Source organism: Podarcis gaigeae (genome assembly GCF_964106915.1).
Source record: "Podarcis gaigeae genome assembly, chromosome: 1".
NCBI classification, from domain to species: domain Eukaryota; kingdom Metazoa; phylum Chordata; class Lepidosauria; order Squamata; family Lacertidae; genus Podarcis; species Podarcis gaigeae.
The window spans coordinates 134,557,715-134,581,758 of NC_139678.1; the positions used below are offsets into that span (position 1 = coordinate 134,557,715).

The following is a 24,044-nucleotide window of genomic DNA, read 5'->3' on the forward strand; positions in this document are numbered from 1 at the left end:
CTTCGCTTATAGGGAGAAGCGGAGTCGGGGTGGGACAGAGCTCTGGGGAAAGCGCTTTGGGCACATTCTGCGGAGCGTGCGGCGTCTGCGCAGCCAGAATCGCAACTGAGGCGGCGAAGAGGAAAAAGACCTGGGCGGAGGGGGCGGGGCCAGGGGGCGCGAGGCCCCGACCCGCGCACGAGCCCCGCCTCTGCGCCAATCCGCTGGCCACGAGCGTCCCGCGATCAGCCGATGGCGGTTTGCGGTTTGCGGAGGGGCGGGCGTGCGGGAGGAACGGGCGCTTCAGTTGGACGAGGCTTCGGCACCCGGCGGGCGGGCGGGCGGGCGGCGGCGGCGGCTTCTGCTGCTGCTGCTTCAGCTTCTTCTTCCTCCCGGTTCGTGAGTCCCGCGCCTTCTCCCCTCCGCCTCGCCCCGCCCCGCCCCGCCGGCAGCACGTGCGCAGGCCGGACCGCGGCGCGGAGGGTCTTCGCGGGGTTTGCGTGCCGCCCGCCAGCCCAGGAGCCCCGGGCGGCTTCCGCTCGAGAACGACATGGAGGGCGCTTCCTTTGGGGGGAAAGCGAGTGGAGGGCGGGGGGGGGAGCAGAGGGAGAGAGAGAGTTCCCCTCGGCCTGGGGGCTCTGAAGCAGGGGGCCGGTCCAGCCTCCCTCAGACCTTGTGGGGGGCCGGACTATATTCTTGGGGGGAAATAATGAGCGAATTCCTGTGCCCCACAAGTAACCCAGAGGTGCATTTTCAATAGAAGCACACCTTCTACTCATGTCAAAACACGCTGATTCCCAGAGCAGAAGGCGATTGGGCTGGATCCGGCCCCCGGGCCTCAGCCTGCCTGCCCCTGCTCTTAAGGCTGCAGACCTGAACTGCTGCCTAAGGTCTCAGTCGACCCTTTAATGGATTCCCCATCAGTTGCAGCAATTGTAATGCCCTGCAAGTGTAAACATCAGGAAGAACTTTCTCCCTGGGAAAATGGAGGACTCTCCTCCTCTGGAGGTTTTTAAGCAGAGGCTGGTGGGTCATCGGCCATGGATGCTTTGGTTGAGATTCCTGCATTGCAGGGGATTGGACTAGATGACCCTAAGGGCCCCTTCCACTCTATGCTGTATACTTTTTAATGGCACATTTATTGCTTCTTTTCTTACCTAGTGCTTCACTGTATTACAACATGAGTCCCATAGAAGTCAAATTGAAATTCAATGAAAGGCAATATGATAAATAAAAAAGTAATGAAAAACAGTTAATCATCAATATGAATATTTAACATGGGCATACCAAGGGCACACCTGATTGACACTTGTAGACCTGCTGGTGATCCAGGGTCCATAGGTTGGGAACGGCTGCCCTAAGATGTATTAGGAACTTTTAAGATACTAGTGTATGAAAGCAACCATGTTCCAGGTTGTACTGCAAAGGCCTGGACTTACACACTGCCTGTAGCATGGCAGGCACCTCTTAAGATTGAACTTTACAACCCAAGGTTTAAAGCCATACTGTTTAAAGCCAACAAAATTACTAGTCTGTCTAATTGGCCACTACAGTTGAGCAAGCCCTCCTCTTTCTCTCTACAGTGGTACCTTGGGTTACAGATGCTTTGGGTTACAAACTCCGCTAATCAGGAAGTGGTTGCTCCAGGTTAAGAACTTTGCTCCAGGATAAGAACGGAAATCGCGGCAGCAGGAGCCCCATTAGCGAAGGAGCACCTCAGGTTAAGAACCGTTTCAGATTAAGAACGAACCTCTGGAACGAATTAAGTTCTTAACTCAAGGTACCACTGTACAGTGGTACCTCAGGTTACATACGCTTCAGGTTACAGACTCCACTAACCCAGAATCAGTGCTTCAGTTTAAGAACTTTGCTTCAGGATGAGAACAGATATCGTGCTCTGGCGGCGCGATATCTGGCGGCGCGGCAGCAGCTGGAGGCCCCATTAGCTAAAGTGGTTCTTCAGGTTAAGAACAGTTTCAGGTTAAGTATGGACTACCGGAACGAATTAAGTACTTAACCTGAGGTACCACTGTATAGCAGATGTAGGGAAGCTTTGGTATTCCAGAACTATAACTATAACTCACACCAGTGAGCATGCCTAAAGGCCAAAGATGATGGGAGTTGTAGTGCAGCAATATCTGGAGAGCTAAAGGGTCCCACATTTGCCCCAAAATGTGCAGTCACACCAATGTTGGTTGCATGCTAAGTTTGTACAGGCCAGTGGGCCTGAATGAATTCTTATGTGAAATGGTAATGCTCATTGCTTCTGCAGCACACCATTTCAGTGGCAGATGTGCAGGAGTTTCTTAACAGAAAGGATGGGATATGTATGGAGTATGCTGAAATTGCTTGAGAATGTAGCTACAAAGCCTTCAGTATAACTATCTCTGGCAGAGAATGCAACTTGCACAATTATGTTGAGTTCCCATGGAAAATCTATGATGATAGTAATAATAATAATAATAATGAAATTGTTACAGAATTAACTTTATAGGGTTGTGATATATGAAAATGCTCACTAAAAATAGGTCTCAGTGATGTCTGGTTTTCAGCATTGTGATATATCACCAGCTATTACAGATATATCATGATGTCTGAAATAAGGATGAAACTCTGTAGAGGTGAATGGGGTAATGTCCTAGCAACTGCTGTTACTTAGGGGTATAAAACATATCTTGTAAATGTTTTTTTTACATATCTTTAACATACTGTTACAACTTATTTTATAGTACAGATAATATTCAAGTTAGCACATTTTCTAAGCTATTTAGGGGGAACGCAACAATGTAAACACCATAAAATAAACAGGAAGCGGAAGATTGCTGAGGTGGCAGAGCAAGCAATGGTGTGGCAGAAATCATGAGAGAAGCGAGGGGCTTCACAGTTTTTCCCACATAGTGATTTTTTTTTTTTTACATAGCACACATACACATCGTGATTTGTGATACATATTGCCACATCAAATGTTATGAAACCATTGCTGTGCTGTGGTCTTCAAACGGGTTTTGGAAGATGTATCAATACATCAAGGGACACGGCCTAAGACTTGCCGATCAGAAGGTTGGCAGTTCGAATCCCCGCGACGGGGTGAGCTCCCGTTGCTCGGTCCCTGCTCCTGCCAATCTAGCAGTTCAAAAGCACGTCAAAGTTCAAATAGATAAATAGGTACCTCTCAGTGTGGTGTAGTGGTTAAGAGCGGTGGACTCGTAATCTGGTGAACCAGGTTCGCTTCCCCGCTCCTCCACCTGCAGCTGCTGGGTGACCTTGGGCCAGTCACACTTCTCTGAAGTCTCTCAGCCCCACTCACCTCACAGAGTGTTTGTTGTGGGGGAGGAAGGGAAAGGAGAATGTGAGCCGCTTTGAGACTCCTTCGGGTAGTGATAAAGCGGGATATCAAATCCAAACTCCTCCTCTTCTTCTGGTGGGAAGGTACACGGCGTTTCCGTGCGCTGCTCTGGTTCGCCAGAAGCGGCTTAGTCCTGCTGGCCACATGACCCGGAAGCTGTACCCCGGCTCCCTCAGCCAATAAAGCGAGATGAGCGCCGCAACCCCAGAGTCGGTCACGACTGGACCTAATGTCAGGGGTCCCTTTACCTTTATCAATACATCACCTGGCCCTGCTAAAGAATTGCGAGCATTCTCTGCTATGAAGAATTAAAAGAAATTTGCCTTAGACATTAAAGTATTTTTATGTTGATTGACAGTAGTCAAGACCTAAATAGCTGCCCACCATCCACCTGCCCAAGAGAATTTTAGGTGGGATTTCCCAAAGAGCCACTTCACATGTCATTAGCAAGCCAGTTCTGGAACTGAGGCTTGCTGTTTAAAGAGGGGAAACTCAACATTCTGCTAGGGAGTTAGTCCCATTGAACTGAGTAGATATGCATATCTTTCACTGTTGTTGCTTTAGTTAAGAGGTTCTGTTGACTGACCACCAGGATTTAGTTAACCCATGAGTATGTAGTTGGAATGTATAAGAGATGTATTGTACTACTTTGGATTATTTAACCATTCCTTTTTATATTTATGTCTATTTTGCTTGCTTTCCAGGAATTATACGCTCACCCTGTCATACACATGTCTAAAATATGTCATGGCACCCTCCTTTTAATGAAAAAGCATACATCCAACCTCTCTTTGGTACAAGGCCACGCTTCCCAAGAGATTGTTCACTTTATGGTCAAGTCCCATATTCAGTGGCGCCTTTCTGGTTTCACCCAAGAGTGTATGTGCCTATGCCTGTGGCTGTAGATGCATCATATCCACATATGGTAGTGCCTTCTTCCGCATCTGTCACCTTTAAATATGGACAATTGGAAAACAGTTACTACAGATATGCTACTGCTGAAATGAATGGCTGGGGAATTCAGGTTTTAGAAAAGCCAAATACTATTCATAGCTTTTCTGGTGAGTTAATTTTACTTTTCAATAGTTAGTGACTTTTTTCTTAGGGTTTTTCGACTATACCATAATTTGTACTGTGAGCAAGCTTAATAAGAAAATAGAGCTTACAGTGAGCGAAAAAAGTATTGGTATTTGATCCCCTGCTAAATTTGCCTGTTTGCCCTCGGATGAAGAAATGACCAGTCCATAATTTTAATGGTAGGTTTATTGTAGCTGTGAGAGACAGAATAACAACAGGAAAACCCACAAAAGTCAGAGATGGATGTGCATTATAATGAGTGAAATAAGTATTTGATTCCCTATCAACCAGCCAGATGTTAGGCTACCTGGTATCGTCACTGTATGTAACGAGCTGAGATTAGAAGCACCTGCTGTAAGGGAGACGTCTTACCTGTAATCCCAGCTCGTTACAGTACCTGTACAAAAGACACCTGTCGAGAGAAGCAATCAATCCAGCAGATTCCGAAGTAGCCAATAGTAGACAAAGGATGAATGGTAAGAGCTGTTTGACAGTGGAATGGTCTCCCTCGGAAGGTGGTGGACTCCTTCCTTGAAGGTTTTAAAGTAGAGGTTGGGTGGTCATCTGCCATGGATACTTTAGCTGAGATTCTTGCATTGCAGAGGATTGGACGAGATGACCCTCAGATCCCTTCCAACCCCACAATTATATGATTCTAAGTTTTAAAAACCCATTTTGTTACATTTGTGTCACTTAGTTGACTTACGAAGAGAAGTAGTTTTGGATTTAGGGAAGATCCACTGGAATCCATTTTTGCTTCCCATATTTACCATGCTTATTGGGTGTTGATGGGGTAGGACAACTTTGATTTGTCTGTGATATTGGTTAACCAAATGCAGTGTTTTAGCAAGTTTCTGGGATGTGTGTTACATGATGATTTAATATTTCTGTGGTTCACCAACTGGGCATGGTACTACTTTTTTGAGACAGGCAGAGCCTTCTTCCTCTTTTCTTATATGATATAAACTTGGGGTAAGTGCTCTTTAAAGGTGTTGAGTATCATCTGACTCCTCCCCCACTTCCCCATCATTCCAGTTTAATTTGGGTAGAAATGCTGCTTGGTCCCGTAGTATTTTTCTGTGTGTGCCTTTAGAAAGTGACTTACTCAGTTTCCCTTCCTGGTATCAAGCTGTGTGGGATGATTCATGTATACAGTTGTGAATTGGTAGATGCCAGGCTTGGAGTTAAGCAGAAGGTGGAAAACATTAAGAAATGGGGTGGGTGGGATGAGCAAGAAAGATGCAGTATTTCAGCTTCAGTTTTATATGATAAGAGCATAGGATAAATTTTTCCTTACTACAGTGTAGGTAGCCTGTATTTGCTTTGTTAGTGCAAAATAAAATGCTTCACCACATCAGAGGCCCTGCAGCTTCAGGTCTGGCAAATCAGAGAGGGTCTGGGCCCTGCAAGGGATCCAGGGTGCTCTGGATCCCATGGAGACAAACAGTGTTCAAAATTTCCTGGGTACCAGTTGCATTTAGCCACTGGCAAAATAATCTTTATCTGGTACACTGTCTAATAACAAATAGTCTGGTGGATTTTAACATTTTACTAAAAAATTCTAAAAGTAGAAGCGATAACTATTAAAAGCTAACAATTTTTCCTAATCAGTACCAATCAATGTACCCTTTGTCCTAGTTCACTGCCTTTCTTCTGTTTCCTATGTACCTGTTTCTTCTTTCCAAATTGAGCAGTCACTGCCAGCACTCCTTTTTTTCACTATGTAGGATAAATTTCGGTTAGAGAAAGAATATTGAAATATGCATTTGGTATTTTGTCCAAACAGGTGAAAAAGCTGTTAAACCCCATCAGCTACCATCAGATGGTTCTGAGAAAAGTAAGCTCAGTGAAGCAACGCTTGTTGCTTCTGGAAACCATTCTGACGTGGGAGCCATGGAGCAGAGAGAGAGTGAATTTGAGAACAATTCTCATAGATCAACAGTCCTGAGTGCACTCCATGGATCAGAACATTCTGAAAAAAATACAGTGAATGATATCTCTGACTTTTGCTTGAATCTTGCTAATTGCTCCTCTCCATGCCAGTCATGTTACATAAGTGCCTCAGAATTAAGCGTATCAAAAGGAAGCTTGCCTTATTTTAGTGCATTGCCTGATGAGGAACTGGAAGGTGAGGGAATGTCCACTGCACTGCCAAATGTAAGTGAGACAGATATGAACTTGGATACTGCTGCAGACTCTTCCTACTTAAGTAGCAATCAAAATGAGGAGTACAGATGCAGAGGCTTAGATGATTCCACACTAGACTGCATTGGACTACAAGACTGCATGGGTCATCGGCCAGAAGCTTTTCAGGACAAGGAACTGTCAAATGAAAATCAGCTTGCAGATGCCCAGTGTCTCATGAACAAACAAAAAGATGAGTCTCCTACTTCAGGTTGTAGTATTGATTGTGACTGCTACAAATACAGCAAAATACCAGAATTCCCCCAGACTTTGCAAGATAGCAAATGTGGCACACAAGGCAAAGGCTTGAATTTTGATGATCAACCAGGAGATGAGACTATTAGTTTGCTCAGTAGTATTGTCAATAAACATTCAGTTAGTGCTAAGGTTAATAATCCAAAATTATTCTCAGGGAGCAACTCTAAAATTGATAAAAATATGAAAACAGATTATCTTTCAGGTAGAACCCTGAAAACTAGAAATGCACATGTATTGCAACAGGAAAGAAAATGTTCCCATGCACACACCTCTATCGGTGATACAGAAATTTCAGATTTCTCTGATTATGAAGCTGTAGTTGATTCTAAGGAGGCAAATTGCACCTATAAAGCATTTAATAATCAGAGTACAATTAACCAAGCTGTTGATGCAAGTTCTGATTTTAGAGCTTGTTTTACAACAAGCAGAGCAACTAATGTCAAGGCTTCAGTAGTCTCCAGAGGACAAAACACAGTTATAACAATGATGAACAAAGAAAGGCCCAAGCAGTGGCTGAGGGATTCCGTCAGAAGTGTTGCCTGCAATACAGATTGGTCATGCATATCTGACAACATGGAGATGACTACTGCACAAGCAGCAATGGATGAAATGTTGGAAAACTGTATCACTAGTGACAAGGTAAAACATGGGGAAGCTTGTGGAATTAGTTATTATTTGAGGCATTCCACTATATGTTTTTCTAACTACTCTTTCTAACTACAACTCCCATAATTGTATCTGCTTCCTACTTCAAGGCCATGTGCCCACCGTTATCAAGTTAGGGGGCATGTGTTTGTCTTCCTATCTGGGTAGGCAGTTGCATGTACAAGTGGACAGCCAAAGCTCTGAATCCTTAGGCTTTGAGTTTAACTCACGTTTTCTGAGAAGCCTGTTGGCTAGAGCCCCAGAAATCTTTGCCAGTCAGGCACACTCTTAATCATGCTTCTAGACTCTGAGACAGACAGAATGTGAATAGCTGGTTCACAACATTGGTAGCATTGGATGTTCATAAGGTGCAGTCATAAGGCACCTTTGAAATTTCTCCATAAGGATTAGTGTGCAGCCCACATCTTTTACTTACTTGTTTACAGCATTTGTAATGCCCCTCCCCCTTAGCCAAAAAAGCAGCTTACAAAAATCAGTTGTGAGATAGTCCCTGCCCTCAGGCTCACAGTGTAAAGAGATAATGAGGCAGGAGGGAAAGGGAGGCAAAGAAATTAGGCAAAACCAAGCTTAATGGTTCTTAATGGTTCCAGTTCTTAAAGCAGTTCTGGCTGCCTTGCCCTTGATAAAGATCAGCACCTCCCCTGCCACACTCTTTCCTTCCCAGATCAGATCCAGGAGCATCATGTGCAGGGCATACATGCTGGTGTATAGAGTGCAAATGCTGAAGAGCTGCAGCCAAGTACAGCTCGTATATGTTTCTGATTCCCGTAGGACAGTCGTCCTTGTGTTTCAGTTACAGATAGGTAGCCGTGTTGGTCTGCCATAGTCAAAACAAAAAAAATTCCTTCCAGTAGCACCTTAAAGACCAACTAAGTCAGTTCTTGGTATGAGCTTTCGTGTGCATGCACACTTCTTCAGATACACAGAATATCTGAATATCTGTGTATCTGAAGAAGTGTGCATGCACACGAAAGCTCATACCAAGAACTGACTTAGTTGGTCTTTAAGGTGCTACTGGAAGGAATTTTTTTGTTTTGTCCTTGTGTTTGTATTCGTAACTTAGGAAGCCAATATAATATGGCTAGACATGCAAAATTCTGGATTCTCTTATTGAAACAAGGAGCATTCTCAGTGTGTGTTGCATCAGGTTTAGGGACTTGCTAGCTAAATCTGATTTACAACTTTAGTTTGTCAATCAAACTTACTAAAATTTCTATTTCTAGGATCTTTTGGAATGGAAAAATAGCACTAGCAGAGACTTAAATGAAATTCCAAACAGGTATGATACACCTTTTAAGTGATTTTTACTACTTCTTAAAACTTTGAGATTCTTCAAGCTCCACCAGCTGGAATCTCTGGTTACACGAGGGAGGAGGGAGGCAATGTTCCCAACTCCTGCAAAATATTTTTTAATAATTTTCAAAGAAAGGTGATTCAAGATTCTACAAATAACAGTGTTAACGAACAGGAACTGATGACAATATACATACCGTATTTTTCGCTCCATAAGACGCACCTTTTCCCTCCTAAAAAGTAAGGGGGAATGTGAGTGCGTCTTATGGAGCGAATGGCGCTTCGCAGAAGAGGCGCTGTGCAGAGAGGGAGAGCTGTGCAGCGCCCCTTCAGCGAAGCACCTCTCCTGCGAAGCGAGAGGAGGAACGGAGCCCCTTCTGCTCCTCCTCCCGCTTCGCTGAAGGGGCAGCGCTGCGCAGAGACAGTGGCCAGCTTGATGCCTGTGGGAAGCCCACAAGCAGTACATGAGCATCATAGCACCTCTAAAAACTAGGTGCGTCTTATAGAGCGAAAAATACAATTACAGATCAGTGTCAAACAAAAACATACCTGTGCAAGTAGCTCTGCAGTGGAAAGGTAAATGGTGTTTCCATGCATTCTGGCTTCTGTCACAGTATCCTATTGTGCCAGAAGCGGTTTAGTCATTCTGGCCAGGTGACCCGGAAAGCTGTCAGCCTGAAAGCGCAGATGAGCGCCGCACCCCAGAGTCGAATTCGACTGGACTTAACCGTCCAGGGGTACTTTAACTTTACCTTTATACAGTGGTACCTCAGGTTATTTACGCTTCAGGTTATATACGCTTCAGGTTACAGACTCCGCTAACCCAGAAATAGTGCTTCAGGTTAAGAACTTCACTTCAAGATGAGAACAGAAATCGGGCTCCGGCGGCGCAGCAGCAGTAGGAGGCCCCATTAGCTAAAGTGGTGCTTCAGGTTAAGAACAGTTTCAGGTTAAGTACAGACCTCCGGAACGAATTAAGTACTTAACCTGAGGTAACACTGTAAATTCCTTATTTTTCTGGTTGGGAATGAATTTTCAATTGTTCTTTTTTGTTTTCTAAATGTACACTTAAGTAGAATCCCCTAAATCACTTTTGTTTGTATTCAAACTTAATATTTCTTTTAAAAGGATAATGCAGCTTTCTCAAGAAATAAACAACCATTTACCAAGCTGCTGTAAGGAAATACTGGAGAGAGCTATAAAAGCGGAAGTGCAGCTTTTAAAAATTCGCTATCAGATGTATCAACAGCACTGCTGGCAGACTTGCATTAATTCCATGGACAAAAAGAAATCTGTAAATGGGTGTGTATGAAATAGTTTCTGGTGTGGAAGGTGGACTGTTAACTGGTTTGGGCAGAACACCAAATATGATTACTAATACAAACATTTTCAGTATAATCCATGCATATTTACTTGTTGTATTTATAGCATTGCATTGTAAGGCTAAGAGCTGCTGTGTCTGTGGGACCTAGCTGAAAGTCAGGTAGGAGGGAAGAGTTGAGTTAAAGGCATAAATATTCTGTCCAGTGACTCCAAAGAAAGCAAACTACTCAAGGAAGTTAGCCTTTTTACAACAGTTTCAGAAAAGTATTTGGAATAACTGTTTAGTGAGTCAGTAAGTTTAGCCTGGAGATTTAGGCATGAGGCTGAATGCATCTATATGCATGTTAGTATTTCCTTAGTTTTTTCTTTCAAATGCAACTCCTGTCATGTTAGAGTCTTCTCAAAAGCTCCCTACGTTTTGGCAAAAAACTTCCTATTCCAGAGAAACAAAAGGATTCTGAGATGTCACTTCATAAGAGAAGTCACTAACTAAGCCCCTTCCCCTTATGTGGTTACCTGGAAAGAGAAAATTTGATGTGCAGTGCCTAGGCATCACCAAATAAAGGTTGCTAGTTTCCATGTGCTTTTTTAAAAATGTGAATATTGAAGAGAACAAAGGATTAGACTTAAATAGGTGTTTTTGCAGCAGTGGCAGATGTTTTTACAAGGGCTCTAGGAAGAATCCCTTTACCATCTTTTGAACTGTAGGTGGGCACAAATGACAAGAGGAACTCCCTTCTCATCCAGGAGGTCTCTAGGCAACAAATGGGTGGCCTTGAGCAAGTGGGGACATAGGACTAAGAGCTGTGCAGACAGTTCATGGAACTCCTCTTTTCCCTACCTCACCCTATAAATCTCTTGTTTAGTCCAGGGCTCAAAACTGGCCAGGCACATTTTGCCTGGGAGAAGTTACGGGAGTGTCCACAAACTTTTTGGATCTGAAACACGTCAAGCCTTTTGTATGTTGCACATATTCAATATGAAAATGTTGACTTCAGTAACAAAGGCAATGTGCATCAGTGACTTTCTCTCATTCCTTGGTCTCACCAGTGAACATCTGCACAGCCCTTTAGCACCTCTACACGGAAGGTTTTTGAGATTTGCCGCTCACTTGATCTTTCAGAAATGGTCATAACTCATTATCGTACCTAAAGTATTTCCAAATTATATTAAAGTCAAGATTCTTTCTTCTGACACATTGAGAATTGAGGCTGTTTTGATAAAAATAGACAGTGGCTAAAAGGTGCTTTCTATACCTCAGCAAATGCCAAATCAATGAATATACGTTTGATTATTTTTTCAGTTCTATCCTTGGGACAGGAAAATCTGTGTCTCAGGTGTCACTGCCACAGAATATGGAAGTTTCTTCACTCCCTTTAGTAAGTCTTCTGCATACTTCATTACAACACTACCTTAAGAATTCTTCGTGAACTTTCAAAATGGTTTATTTTGAAGGCTGATTCTACATTACAACTTCTCTATTAAACATACCGTATTTTTCCCTCTATAACACGCAGATTTTTTCTCCTAAAAAGGAAGGGGAAATGTCTGTGCGTGTTATAGAGCGAATGTGTGGTCCCTGGAGCCGAAAAATCATGCAAAAATAAAATCACGGCACTGCACGGAGAAGCGAAACCTGAAAAGAGGAAGTGGCTGCTTTCCTGCATTCTGCCTCAGGGTCTTACTGCCCACCGTCCTCTGTTTCGTTGCTGTGTTTGCTGAAACGGAACAAAGAGCAGGGAAAGCCCCTCCCCTCCAGGCAAGCAGAGGGGAATTCCTCTCTGTGCTGCTGGGGGAGAGGGAGAGAGAGGGGGGAAGGGAGACAGAGAGGGGGGAGGGGAGGGAGAGAGAGGGGGGAGGGAGAGAGAGGGGGAGGGAGGGAGGGAGGGAGAGAGAGAGAGAGAGAGATATGGCTGGCTTGGGTGGGGGGAAACTTTTGCCTTTCTTTCCTCCCTCCCGTTAAATCCCTCTCCTGCATTCTTAGCCAGCTGCTTCTCTGCACACCCCTCTCATGTCCCTTCTTTGTTTTTCCTTCGCTCCCCACATGGATCCTCAGGATCTTTGCATTGGGTCACCCCAAATTCACCATCAGATCACATAGCATGTCCATGGCTAGAGCCTACCCCCCCAAAATCACGCACCCACTGTTGCCTGGGGCTGCAATGGTGCAAAAATGTGGTTACAAAGCATGGATCCACAGGGATTCTCAGGATCTTTGCATTGGGTCACCCCAAATTCACCATCAGATCACATAGCATGTCCATGGCTACAGCCTGCACCAAAAAAATCACGCACCCACTGTTGCCTGGGGCTGCAATGGTGCAAAAACGTGGTTACAAAGCATGGATCCACAGGGATTCTCAGGATCTTTGCATTGGGTCACCCCAAATTCACCATCAGATCACATAGCATGTCCATGGCTACAGCCTGCACCAAAAAAATCACGCACCCACTGTTGCCTGGGGCTGCAATGGTGCAAAAACGTGGTTACAAAGCATGGATCCACAGGAATTCTCAGGATTTTTGCATTGGGTCACCCCAAATTCACCATCAGATCACATGTCTGTGGCCACAGCATGAAGCCCAAAAATGATACATCCACTGTTTCATTCAGAATGTTTTTTCCCTTGTTTTCCTCCTCTAAAAACGATGTGCGTGTTATGGTCAGGTGCGTGTTATAGAGCGAAAAATACGGTAAATATAAACCTGTTCTAGCAATGGGGTATAATATAGTCAACATAAAGCAGAACCATTATATCAGCCTCAAAAATAAATACCACAGGGCAGATTGCTCATTGAAGACTTAGTATCTTTTAAGTGAGTTTGTACGCTTTCACTGTTTTGGTTAAATTTCTGTTTCAAAAAGCGTGACTTTTGTGTTTGGAAATAACAAGCTCTTGTTGCATCTCAGAGGAACCCCGAGAGAAAGGGGCATTCCAGGATGGTGCTTCTCTGAATTGTGAAGCAGGAAATAACTTTTTCTAAAACTGGCCTGTGTTTGAAGAAGTTGGCACTGAAAAGCTGTCTGTTGAGCAAAAATTAAAATCTGTTCTTGTTTTTTAACTTTAGGTTACATGTCAAAAGAAGAATGGTGAAAACAGTAGCCCTGATTTGTCCCTTTCCAACAAAACCTCTGAAGAACAGAAATATGAACTTATGGGAAATAGTAAGTTAAACATTTTTAAATGCAGGGGATTTATTATTTACAATGCAGTTATTACATTGTAACTGGTTTGTCCTCTGAACTATACCAAGCATTAAATATGATATGCAAGTAGTTAAATATTCACAATTTTAAGTTCCAATCAGAATGTTCCTAATTGGGGAGTGGATTTGATTTCAGGCAAAGTGACACAAGGAAGGGGCACCACTAGTAGTGTGCCAAAGTAACATAATGTATATCAGGGTGGATATGATTTAAATCATTTTTTTCAGAATTTTTTTCTTGATGGTATAATCTTAATTTTACAACCAGATGATGGTTTCATTTTTGGAATAATAATTTTTCAGAGTAGTTTTTACAGTTATATTAAAAATTACTGATATGGTTATACTATTAGAAATACATAGATAATTATGAAATTATTGTGAGGTTTAATAAGTTAACTGTTTATATTTGGACAGCTTTTCTGCTGTACTTTATTGGAAGGAGAAAAATAATCATTTCCTTAATAACATTTTAAACAATTTATTTAACTAAAACAATAACATTATAGTATATGTATCCATGTTTGTTAACCGATGTGGTTAAACAATTAAAAATAATAATAACTTAAACTGAGTTTTAACACACATGAAAAACTTAAAACAAATAATTTCTTGATGAATAGCCTTTGGACTATGATGTAACTTAAATAGAAAACTACCTTTAGAAAGATTTTCCCTCCAGAAGCATTTTATTTTAAAAATCATATTTACCGTATTTTTCCGTGTATAAGATGCACCCACATATAGGATGCCCCCTATTTTGGGGGGGGGGATTGCCCTGATTTGTTGAGCTTGGGGGGGGATTGCCCAGACGCTAACAGCCGCACGCATCTAACATGCTGCGTATCAGCTGTTCCCTTGCCAGCAATTGCTGAGCTTGGGGGGGGGGGGGCAGAGTGATGAAGCTTTTAAAAAAAATTACTTTTAGCTCTTTTTGCCTTTCCTGAAGGGCATTCTTAATCTGCTTGCCTCCTCCCACTCTGCCTGCCCTACAGCTGGGAGGGAGGCTGAAGGCAGTCTGTTTCTGGGCCTGGCTACTCATGAGCGGCGCTGCAGTTGTAGGGCGGGCTGAGTGGGAGGAGGACAGCAGACGAAGGAGGAGCTGTGGGAAAGCTGCGGAGGGGTGAGATATCTTCAATCGCCACGGCCTACTGGAGCGGCAACGCCACATGCACCTCATCCCAATTATCTAAGCAGGCAGTCACATACAAGCACCATACAGAACAAAGACTGGTAATTACTGAGTAGAAGAGTGCTTTTCCTTGCTATTTGGTTCATAGTCATAGTTTGCCACGGGGACGCAGGTGGCGCTGTGGGTTAAAGCCTCAGCACCTAGGACTTGCCGATCGAAAGGTCGGCGGTTCGAATCCCTGCGGCGGGGTGCGCTCCCGCTGCTCGGTCCCAGCGCCTGCCAACCTAGCAGTTCGAAAGCACCTCCGGCTGCAAGTAGATAAATAGGGACCGCTTACCAGCGGGAAGGTAAACGGCGTTTCCGTGTGCAGCTCTGGCTCGCCAGAGCAGCGATGTCACGCTGGCCACGTGACCCGGAAGTGTCTCCGGACAGCGCTGGCCCCTGGCCTCTTGAGTGAGATGGGCGCACAACCCCAGAGTCTGGCAAGACTGGCCCGTACGGGCAGGGGTACCTTTACCTTTACCTTTACATAGTTTGCCACAATAATACATGGCTTATTGAGCCATATTTGTAGTGCTTATCTTAAATGTCAGATGTTCTTCTTTATCTTAAAAAAAAAATAACCCAAGCTTTAACTCACCGTGTTTGGATCTCACAGATTTAGTCTGTAGACATTGTAAATGTAGGCACTTGCATTAAGTTCAGATTTAATTTTAAGCTGTTTTTTTTTAGAGAGACACCTGACATAATTCAAAAACTTAATTAAAAAAATTATTTTTATCGGCCCTTCAGTTGGTGTAGATATGCTCTCCTGAACCCTGTTCAGCAAATTTTGTGTGTGTTTGGCAAATTTTAAAGACAAGACTCTGGGGATGAGCCCAGGACTACTTGCCTTTTTTCTACCTGTTCTAAGCTTACCTCTGTGTTGTGTGTTTAATATTTACATCTGTTTCAAGGTTCTTCAAATACTCAAGAAATCAGTGAAGGCTGGTTTGATGCTACAGAGAACCTGACAGTAACTGATTCTTCACTGCCGCTTACAGATCAGTTCAAGCCAAGTGATGCATCAGGTGCATGTTGACTGTATTAGTTTGGGAATAGCACTGATGCGACTTCTGAGCTTTGGTTACCTTTGTTCCCACACAAATATCTACCCCTGCACAGATTGAATATTAGAAATGTTCTAAAGGTTTAGCTAGGTAGCTGGTGCTCACATCTCCTCTTCAAGGTAGGGGACGTCATCTCTAGTGTATGCAGATACCCTAAGAAACTGGGTGATATCCCCTGTGATACTCTTGCGGAGAAGCTGGTAAAATGTGGGCTGGACAGGGTAACTGTTCGGTGGATTTGTAGTTTCTCGCACAGGACGACGCACAGGACTCGCACAGGACGACGAAGAGAAATGAGGCCGGGCAGAGGCTGACGCTGCAGCATCAAGGCTGCTGGACACGCCCCCCACGGCACCTGGTTGGACGGCCACCGGGGGGGGGCGTGAGCGCCAGCCAGGTGAGCTGGAGGCAGGGGGCTATGCCCCCTGCTAGGGGCGGTGTTCAGGCTCCCGCCCACAACCACTCCCCTCTCTTTCAGGGAGGAGAGTCTTTCTCCCCAGCCTTCCTAGGGGCCAGTTTGGGCTCAGCAGTTTGAATCTTCCTGGTCCTTTCTGTGTCCTCTGCGTGTTCTTCTCAGCCTCCAGTGTCTCTCATTCTTCTACCTACCTGTCTAAGGATTCTTCAGCAGCTCTGCCACAGGATGGAACTCAGGCTCTAGTAGGAATTACATCAGCTGCCTTTTAAAGTTTGTTGCTTCTTGCCTTTGGAGCAGCAGGATGATTATAACCTTCCTGGATATCTCCTTGCACTCTACAAAAAAACAAACAAAAAAACCCCCCACTTTTGCAGTAAATATTACTGTTTTGTTCTGGTGTATCACGTTGGTGTTTCATGCCTGTGGAAAATGACAGGGCAAACAAAGTGAAGTCATATTTTTTTCAGGGACACACATAGCATGAAAAGGACATGCTTTCCTGGTCCTTTGAAATTTCTGAAACAGTGATGCTAAACAGAGGTTTTTAAAATACTTTTCATTTTTATGTTGGAGATGAAAAAAAAATCTCAATTTCTAATTTTATTGTAATCATAAGTATACCTTGTAACGAGGAGCCCCCAATTACTGATTCCTGTAATAAATTTTGAGTTGGCTACTTCTTTTGCTAACTGGTTCTAGTGCCCAAATTTACATCTTTGCAGGACATGCGCCGTTTTTTAAAAAAAAGAAAAAAATGGCTTGTATGAGAGCTCTGTTTAACTATTCTTTTACATTCTGATCCTGAGCTGAACTTGTGAGGTTTTTATTGCAAGAGCTCAGACACAAACTGTAAAAATAGAGCAAATGGAGATTTTTATAGTTCTAATCAAAGTTGGTAATAAGTCCTTTGCATTCTGGGAAATTGTGACCTAATATATGACCATAAAAATAATTCTAGAAGGGAGTTTTTTCTTCTTAACCATTTCTGAATGCCTTTTCTGTCTTCAATATTGGTGCTTTATTTATGCAGTTAAATTTCTTTTTCTTTTCAAAATACACATGCTAAGTTATGCATTATTGTTGTAATCTACCCTTCTAGAAACACAAACTATAAAAGACATAAAAAAGGAGCTAAAGAACATATATAGTGTTCATGTTGCAGATTTAGGTCCCTTAGTATCAGAGGTAAGTCAACATATATTTAAATATAATAGTTTATTTCACCGAATGCTATTTCTTAACCTGTGCCAGTGAGAGTCTTTTTGTCTATTTCAGGTTGATCTGTGGCTTCATTTCCAGAAGTATAATGTTTCTGAGATTTCCATTTGTGAATATTCTGCCAATTGCAGGTACTGTAATTTTTTGCTTGCATGATTTCATAATTGAAGTACATTCAGTGAAAGACAGTAGGCCAGCACTTACTTACCTATGCGATCACAATCTTACACGGGGGCCGGGGGGGGGGGGAATAAATAAATAAATGGAGAGTTGGGGAGACCCTCTGCTCTCCATTTATTTGTTTTTTGTGCACCCAGCGTGTTTTCCTTGGTTTCTGGGCTTTGGGTCGGGAGTGAGCTGTGGCAGCATCCCCAAGCCTTGCACTGCCTTCCCAAACCAGGTAAGCCTGGCGGTGCCTTCTGGGAAGGAGGGGGGGCTATGGGAGCATCCCAGAGGCCAGCAAGAAAGGTGCTGCCTCGCTTCCTAGGGCCTCACGCAAGTCCCTTCCCAGGCCCTGGGGTGAGCAGCCTTCTGCCTCTTAGAAGGGCAGTTTGTGTCATTTCGCCTTTGCTTGCGAATCCCCGGAACCAAACCCTCACGTAAGTGGCAGGCCCCCTGAACTTTCGTTATTAATGGATGATTTGCAGGATCCTAGGGATCTGTCACCATATGGCTCTTGGAAGCCTTTCCCCCATTCCCTCTTTTCCCACTTGCCTTTGGTCTGTTGCAACAGGCACAGCCATTACCTGGTCTTGTGGGCTGCTGGATGCTTTGCATTTGTCACTCCAAAGCAAACAAAAGTAGAAGCAAAGCCTCAGAAGGGCGACTAAAAGCTATTTCTAATGTATAAAAATAATCCTAATAAAACAATAACATTCCCAGTGAATTTTGGTTGGTTGCAGCCTTTCTCAGGGACACTCTGAGAATCGGATCTAAATAAATAAATAATGCTGGTAATTATAAATGTGGGCATTAATTGCAATAGGACAGTTCATGAAATAAACCATGCATAGAATGAACCTTAAAACCTCAACTAATCATACTATACACTAACACAAATTACATTAAATGTACTTGCTGTATGCTGCAAGACATAGAACCATAGAATTGTAGAGTTGGGAGGGACCCTGAGGATCATCTAGTCCAACCCCCTGCAATGCAGGAATATGCAGCCATCCCATTCAGGGATCAAACCTGCAGCCTGGTGTTATCAGCACCACGTCCTAACCAGTGAGATATCCAAGCCATAATCAAGCTCTGTAAATTTCTCATTGATACAGAGACTGTGTGCACACCTCATGAAAATGAACTTGGTTATAAAATTTATGGAGCCTTTTGGGTATGAAATCCAGCCATCCTGTTCCACGGCAGGGCCATGAGCACAGGCTGCTCCTGCTCAGAGCATAAGTTGTGTGTGCGCACGTGGCGTGTGTGTGCCTGGCCTTGAGAAGGGAAGGTGTGCCATAGTTCTGTCACTGCAGGCGGTGTTGTCTGTCTATGGAGAGGGGCAAGAAAGTAAATGGGCTTAGTTGATTCTTTTGCATAGGAGAAAAGACTATACCTCTTAACGTTTTGGTTTACAGTTGAAGAGGCATATTGGATAGGTCTTAAATTTTCCATTTTTCTTAATTTTGGCACATCTTTTTCGTTCTAGATACGCTTTCCTTAGTTTTAAAACAGCCTGTGATGCAAAGCTGGCAGTGAAAGAAATGAATGAGAGAGAAATTAAGGGGCAAGCAGTAAAGGTTCATCTTGTAAAGACTGCAAAGGAGAATGGGCTCCCGGATTATCAGAGTTATGTGAAACCAGAGTATGGAAACAAAGGACCACGTTATAGCTGTGAAAAGAATAACGAAAATAGAAACAACTGTAATGTGATGTTTAACGCACCCACTTCTGCCTCCGCTGCTTGCAGAATGTCTGCCATCTCTTCAAAAGGGCCCAGTATCTCCAAAAGTCCTTCGAAGGTACCTTTGCCTTCAGCAAGTGCTCCCAGGCCTCTCTTGGACTCTTCAAAAGGGTCTCTTTGTGCTTCAGCCCCTTACAAAGTACCCAAGCCTGATCTCAAATCTTCTCAACTTTCATCAGAAAATGCACATCTTGAAATTGATCAAGAGGTAACTTTTTCTCCCTATTGGAATGTATGTCAAAACATCTTTTAAATCACAGTGCATGCATTCTTCTTTTGTAAGGATAATACTGACGGCTTAACACATTATTTAAGTGATTGGGTGCAGGCCATAGGATTGGGTGCTCCATTGTGGAGCAAACTGCCCCACCCCCACTGAATCTAAGCCATGGTTACCTTAGTCTAGCACCACCATTGATCACACTTTGGGGTAAAAGCAGGATGCTTGTTAAGGTTGATGTTGGGGGGGGGGGATGCAGGGGCTGCTGCCGCCGCCTTGTCACTTTTCTCCCAGCCTGACCAGATAAAGGTGTGGGCAGGTGAGAAACGATGAGACAGCAAGTGTGTTGGAAGACTCCCCAGGGTCTGCATAAAAGGTAAGATGCAGCAACAGCAGAGAGAGGTCCTGGCTGGAATGTGAAGGATTTACAAACCACAGGCAGGCTGCAGGGCAAGGAAAGTGAGGCAGAAAACCTGAACCAGAGTTGGATTGCAAGGAATGGGAAAGCTCCAATTGCGGATTACATTTATACAGTTACTGTGTTTAGACCTGGCGGGAGATAATTTGCTCATCAAATGGCATGGAATTCGGATGGGACAGCTGCCTCCCTTCCACCTAACCATGATGAAGTGGTTGACACAGTTGCTTTTGAACAGCACGCACTCAGGTTGAAAGGCAAATCCACACAAGGTGATCTGTGGGTAGAGGCTCCCACTTCTTTTTGCAGATGTAGTGGGAAGCATTTTCTAACATTTTATTGAATATTTGTTTCAATTTTAGCTTTCCTTAGTTCTTCAATACAAATGCAGTTTTTCCTTATTTTGTCCATTAAGTAGCTCATGTAATATTTGCCTAGGATCTTGCAGGGGGCCTCTTACCGTTGGGTTCAGTACAGTTTGTTCCAAATCCATCTGCTACCTTTATACCACCAAATGCATTAAACTTAAGAAGCTTCCGTAAAGTGGTGAAGAAGCTGGAAGATCTGTATCCAGAGATTCATAGGCAAGTATGCTTTTTAATGGTGGGATTCAGAAGATTTTTTTACTGAAATTCTCTGGAGGCTCTCATCTCCTATTCTCCTCTTTTAGAGACAAAATTTTGGATGCTTTGGTAGAGATAAAAGAAAATAAGGGTTTGCTTAGTGGCTTATCGCTTAGCTCTATTGTGCAAATGACTTCATCACTTCTGGAAAAGAGATTTGGATGTAAATCTGACGGAAAGCAAAAGAAATAAGCAGGTGAGTACCCAAACTGCCTTCAAATTCTAATATTGCTTGGCGGATATCTTCTGGCTATTTTCTTTTATCATAAATAGAATGTGGCCCCCAGAGCTCTCTTCAAGTGCCTCTGTTTGGTCAATGTGCATTTCTCAACTGTGACCAGAATCGGATGAGGAGATTTGCATGTAGAAAATTGATTTTTGCATGGCTGGAATGTAGCCTATTGTGAAAAAAACAAGAGTTGCTTATGTTGCTCAGTTCACTCTTCCACTGGCTGTAGCTCCCAGAAAGTTGCTTGTGATAGAATTCAGCCATTGGGCTTATCAGGAACTTGAAAACTTGAACAACCTCTTTATATTCTGCCTTGAATTTTTCTGATCCATTTCTACTGCTGAGCCATTGCCTTTATTAATTGCTTAGTTATGTCAACACAAACAGTTTGGTGTAGCACTTCTCACTTTGTAGAAGATTATCGTCATAGAATTGTAGAGTTGGAAGGAATCTTGAGGGTGATCTAGGCCAACCTCCTGCAATGCAGGAATCTCAACTAAACCATCCATGACAGATGACCATGTTTAACTTGTGGTCTGCTAAGACCCCTAGATGGCATACCAGGTGTCTCCCATCTTATATTTGTGCATCTAGTTCTTCCTGCCTAAGTGCGTAACTGCACATTTGTCCCTATTGAAATTCATTTTGTTTGTTTTGGCCCAGTACCTTCACTTCAGATGGAAAAATATTTAATCTGGCTTTAGAAAACAAAACGGCAATAGTTTGATATGGTCAGACTCTTAAGGTAGGGAGATAACAAGAAACCCTGCAGATATTGGATTCCTAACACAGACAGGGCACATATATGTGAGATTGTAAGTCACTGAAGGCACCATCCCATAACCTCTGTTTCACAGTTTTGAGGGCAGTATCCTACCCCAGGTGGATAAGAAAAGATGGTGAAAGACCTATGGAAGAGGGCTTACACACCATGGTTTTTGACCAGGAACTGATGTACTCATTTATCAAATGAGTAGACCATTTCCAAGACTATATACACAGACTCCTAGCCAATATTTCAGAGCACTCCACCAGGCCTTAATTGAAAGTGGGCATTCACCAGTTTCCAAAAGAAGCATTAATTTTGGTACCTGAAGCAGGGTCCTCATAAACTTTGATTGAAATCTATCAAGTTTAGGGAAAGATCCATTATACCGAATATTTGAGGCATAAAGGAATTGTATTACAGATTTTGCACTGAACACTTTTAAAGCTTAGGGAATATACTGACCTTCCTGTGTATGAAAAAAACAGAGAATTGCAAGTTTGCTCACCTCTGCTATTTGGGAAATAGCCAATGAGTGTTCCAAGACTGTATGGTGGACAGTAAGCCCTGAATACTGAAAGCTTTTAGTCTGTTCAAGTGCATGACCATTGAGGATGCATCTATATGGGGAAAATCTATTTCCAAAAACCATGATTTTTATTTATTTATCACAATTGATTATAAGGTCGCTTTCAAGACACTAATCTGAAAACTTCCTCAGTTGATGTTTTAAGCCAGATTTGGTGCATGAGAGGATAAGCAGTGTCGTCCGTATACAGAGGAAGCGGGGTGCTTCTTGCCCCCAGCTTGGGACACTGTCCGTCTGGGCCCTTAGGACTTTCTCTAAGTCATTAAAAAGAGATTAAGCAATAGGGGAACCCCTCTTGACATCATAATTTTGTTAACGCCAACAGACCATCTCTTACCTGCATATTACTATCAATATGTAAAGCTTTATAAGATAGAGGAGATTATTGTCCTCCATCACGAAATGCAACTTTGACCATAATTTGGATCTAGGGATGGAGTCAATGGCAGATTTTAGGTCCACAAAGGCCACATATAGATGGCCTTGGAGTGGTCTAATATATTTGTCTGCTAGGTGTAACAGCACAAGAATAGTGATTGGATGTTGAGTACAGTCATACCTCGGGTTGAATATGCTTCATGTTGAGCACTTTCGAGTTGCGCTCCATGGCAGCCGGGAAGAAACTTCCAGGTTTTGCCGCTCGCGCAGACGCTCAAAATGACGTCATGCGCAGAAGCGGTGAAAAGCGACATGCGCTTTTGCAGACGTGCCGTCACTAGTTACGATTGCTTCTGAATGCGAACGGGGCTCCAGAACGGATCCCGTTCGCATCCCGAGGTACCACCTTCCATGTAGTTTGCATGGAAAGCAGCCTGGGCTTCATAGATTACTGTCCTCCAGAAAAGTTGAGAATTTAATGAAAAGAAAACAGGCCTATAATTTCCCATTATGGGACAGTTATTGTTGAACCAGTTATGCCCTGTGAAATTTGCAGTTTGGCCACCTGCATTTACGTTGTTTTATGTCATTTTTTCTAACATGTCCAATTAGTAATGTGCTGCTTAAAGCAAAATTGGCCATATGTTTTTCAGCAAAACATATATTTAACTTTTGCCCCAGCTGGTGGCAGTGTTTAGCAGTGTCTCTCCTACTACGAGTTGGGCTAACTGAATGAGAACAGTCTCATTCTGTAGCCCTAATCCTGCTCCTGACACCCTTCCTTAGCTAGGACACTGTAAACAAGGGGCGAGGCTGGAATCTGCTGGTCTGCTCCCAGCAAATGTTGACAGGAGTGTGCAGGGCTGCTCAGTGACCGGCCAGACCCCCCCTGCTTTACTCAGCCCCCTCAGATCAGAAAAGAGTTCCTAGCAACGAAGGTTTGTTCGTATTTCCATATAATCTCTTGGGTATTGAACAATTGCTTCTTCACAGTAGAATGCAGATTTCCTTTAAAAAATAAATAAATAGCATGTTTAAATTCATCTTCAATTTTTCAAGTGACAACAACTTGCTAGTTTTACAATATTTTTTCTATATATAGTGACTCTGCAGCTGTCTGTGAATCTGAACATATTTTTTCTGGGTGTGTCTGTCACTGGCATGAATGAAAAGAAAAGCCATCATTGCAGACCTGAAAAGAGAATGCACACTCGGTTGAGGAGCTCTAAGTGAATTTAAAGAGGAACGAAATGTTAGTTTATGGAAAACTGAGTTGTTTGGAAAATGTTCCAGCTTTCAAAGATATGCACGTTTGCAAGGAACTGGTGGTCTTCTGCTCTTTTACTTTGCAATGAACAAAAATCTTTGCCTTAGGTAACTATTAAGCAAAAAGGTTCATCTTTTGTTTTGATAACCATATTTTGTGTTTGTCAGCTACTGTAATGTGAAACAACTTTAGAAAATAATACGTAATTAAGAATCTGATGTGGCTGAAGTTTGTAGCTGCAGTTTCAATAAACATGTTTGGTTGTAGTAAGGTGTAAGATGTTTGTATTTTAATTGACAAGGCTCATACTGTATTTATTTGACCCGGGGGGGGGGGGATAAGTGCTTCCCCTTTTAAAAAAACAATGTTCATACTAAATCAAATATATTTCACAGATATATCACTTTTTGTAGTTCTACACACTGGGAACAATCCAGC

At 43.1% G+C, this 24,044-nt stretch overlaps 1 protein-coding gene across 2 annotated transcripts; it reads left to right on the forward strand.

The window, feature by feature from the left end:
- The first annotated feature begins 164 nt into the window (after positions 1-164).
- On the forward strand, positions 165-23,872 carry RBM44 (RNA binding motif protein 44). Of its 2 annotated transcripts, XM_083706610.1 has the most exons (15): positions 165-374; positions 1,563-1,699; positions 4,030-4,386; positions 6,189-7,483; positions 8,734-8,789; positions 9,932-10,105; positions 11,430-11,505; positions 13,196-13,292; positions 15,422-15,535; positions 17,089-17,174; positions 17,265-17,338; positions 18,862-19,324; positions 20,193-20,338; positions 20,425-20,573; positions 23,442-23,872. In XM_083706610.1, the coding sequence occupies exons 3-14, from the start codon at positions 4,068-4,070 to the stop codon at positions 20,567-20,569; spliced, it is 3,045 nt and encodes a 1,014-aa protein (XP_083562736.1). In that variant the 5' UTR covers positions 165-374; positions 1,563-1,699; positions 4,030-4,067; the 3' UTR covers positions 20,570-20,573; positions 23,442-23,872. The 2 variants fall into 2 exon arrangements, with proteins under 2 accessions (XP_083562736.1, XP_083562735.1); XM_083706609.1 differs by lacking the exon at positions 1,563-1,699 and having other exon boundaries at positions 176-374.
- The last annotated feature ends 172 nt before the right edge of the window (positions 23,873-24,044 follow it).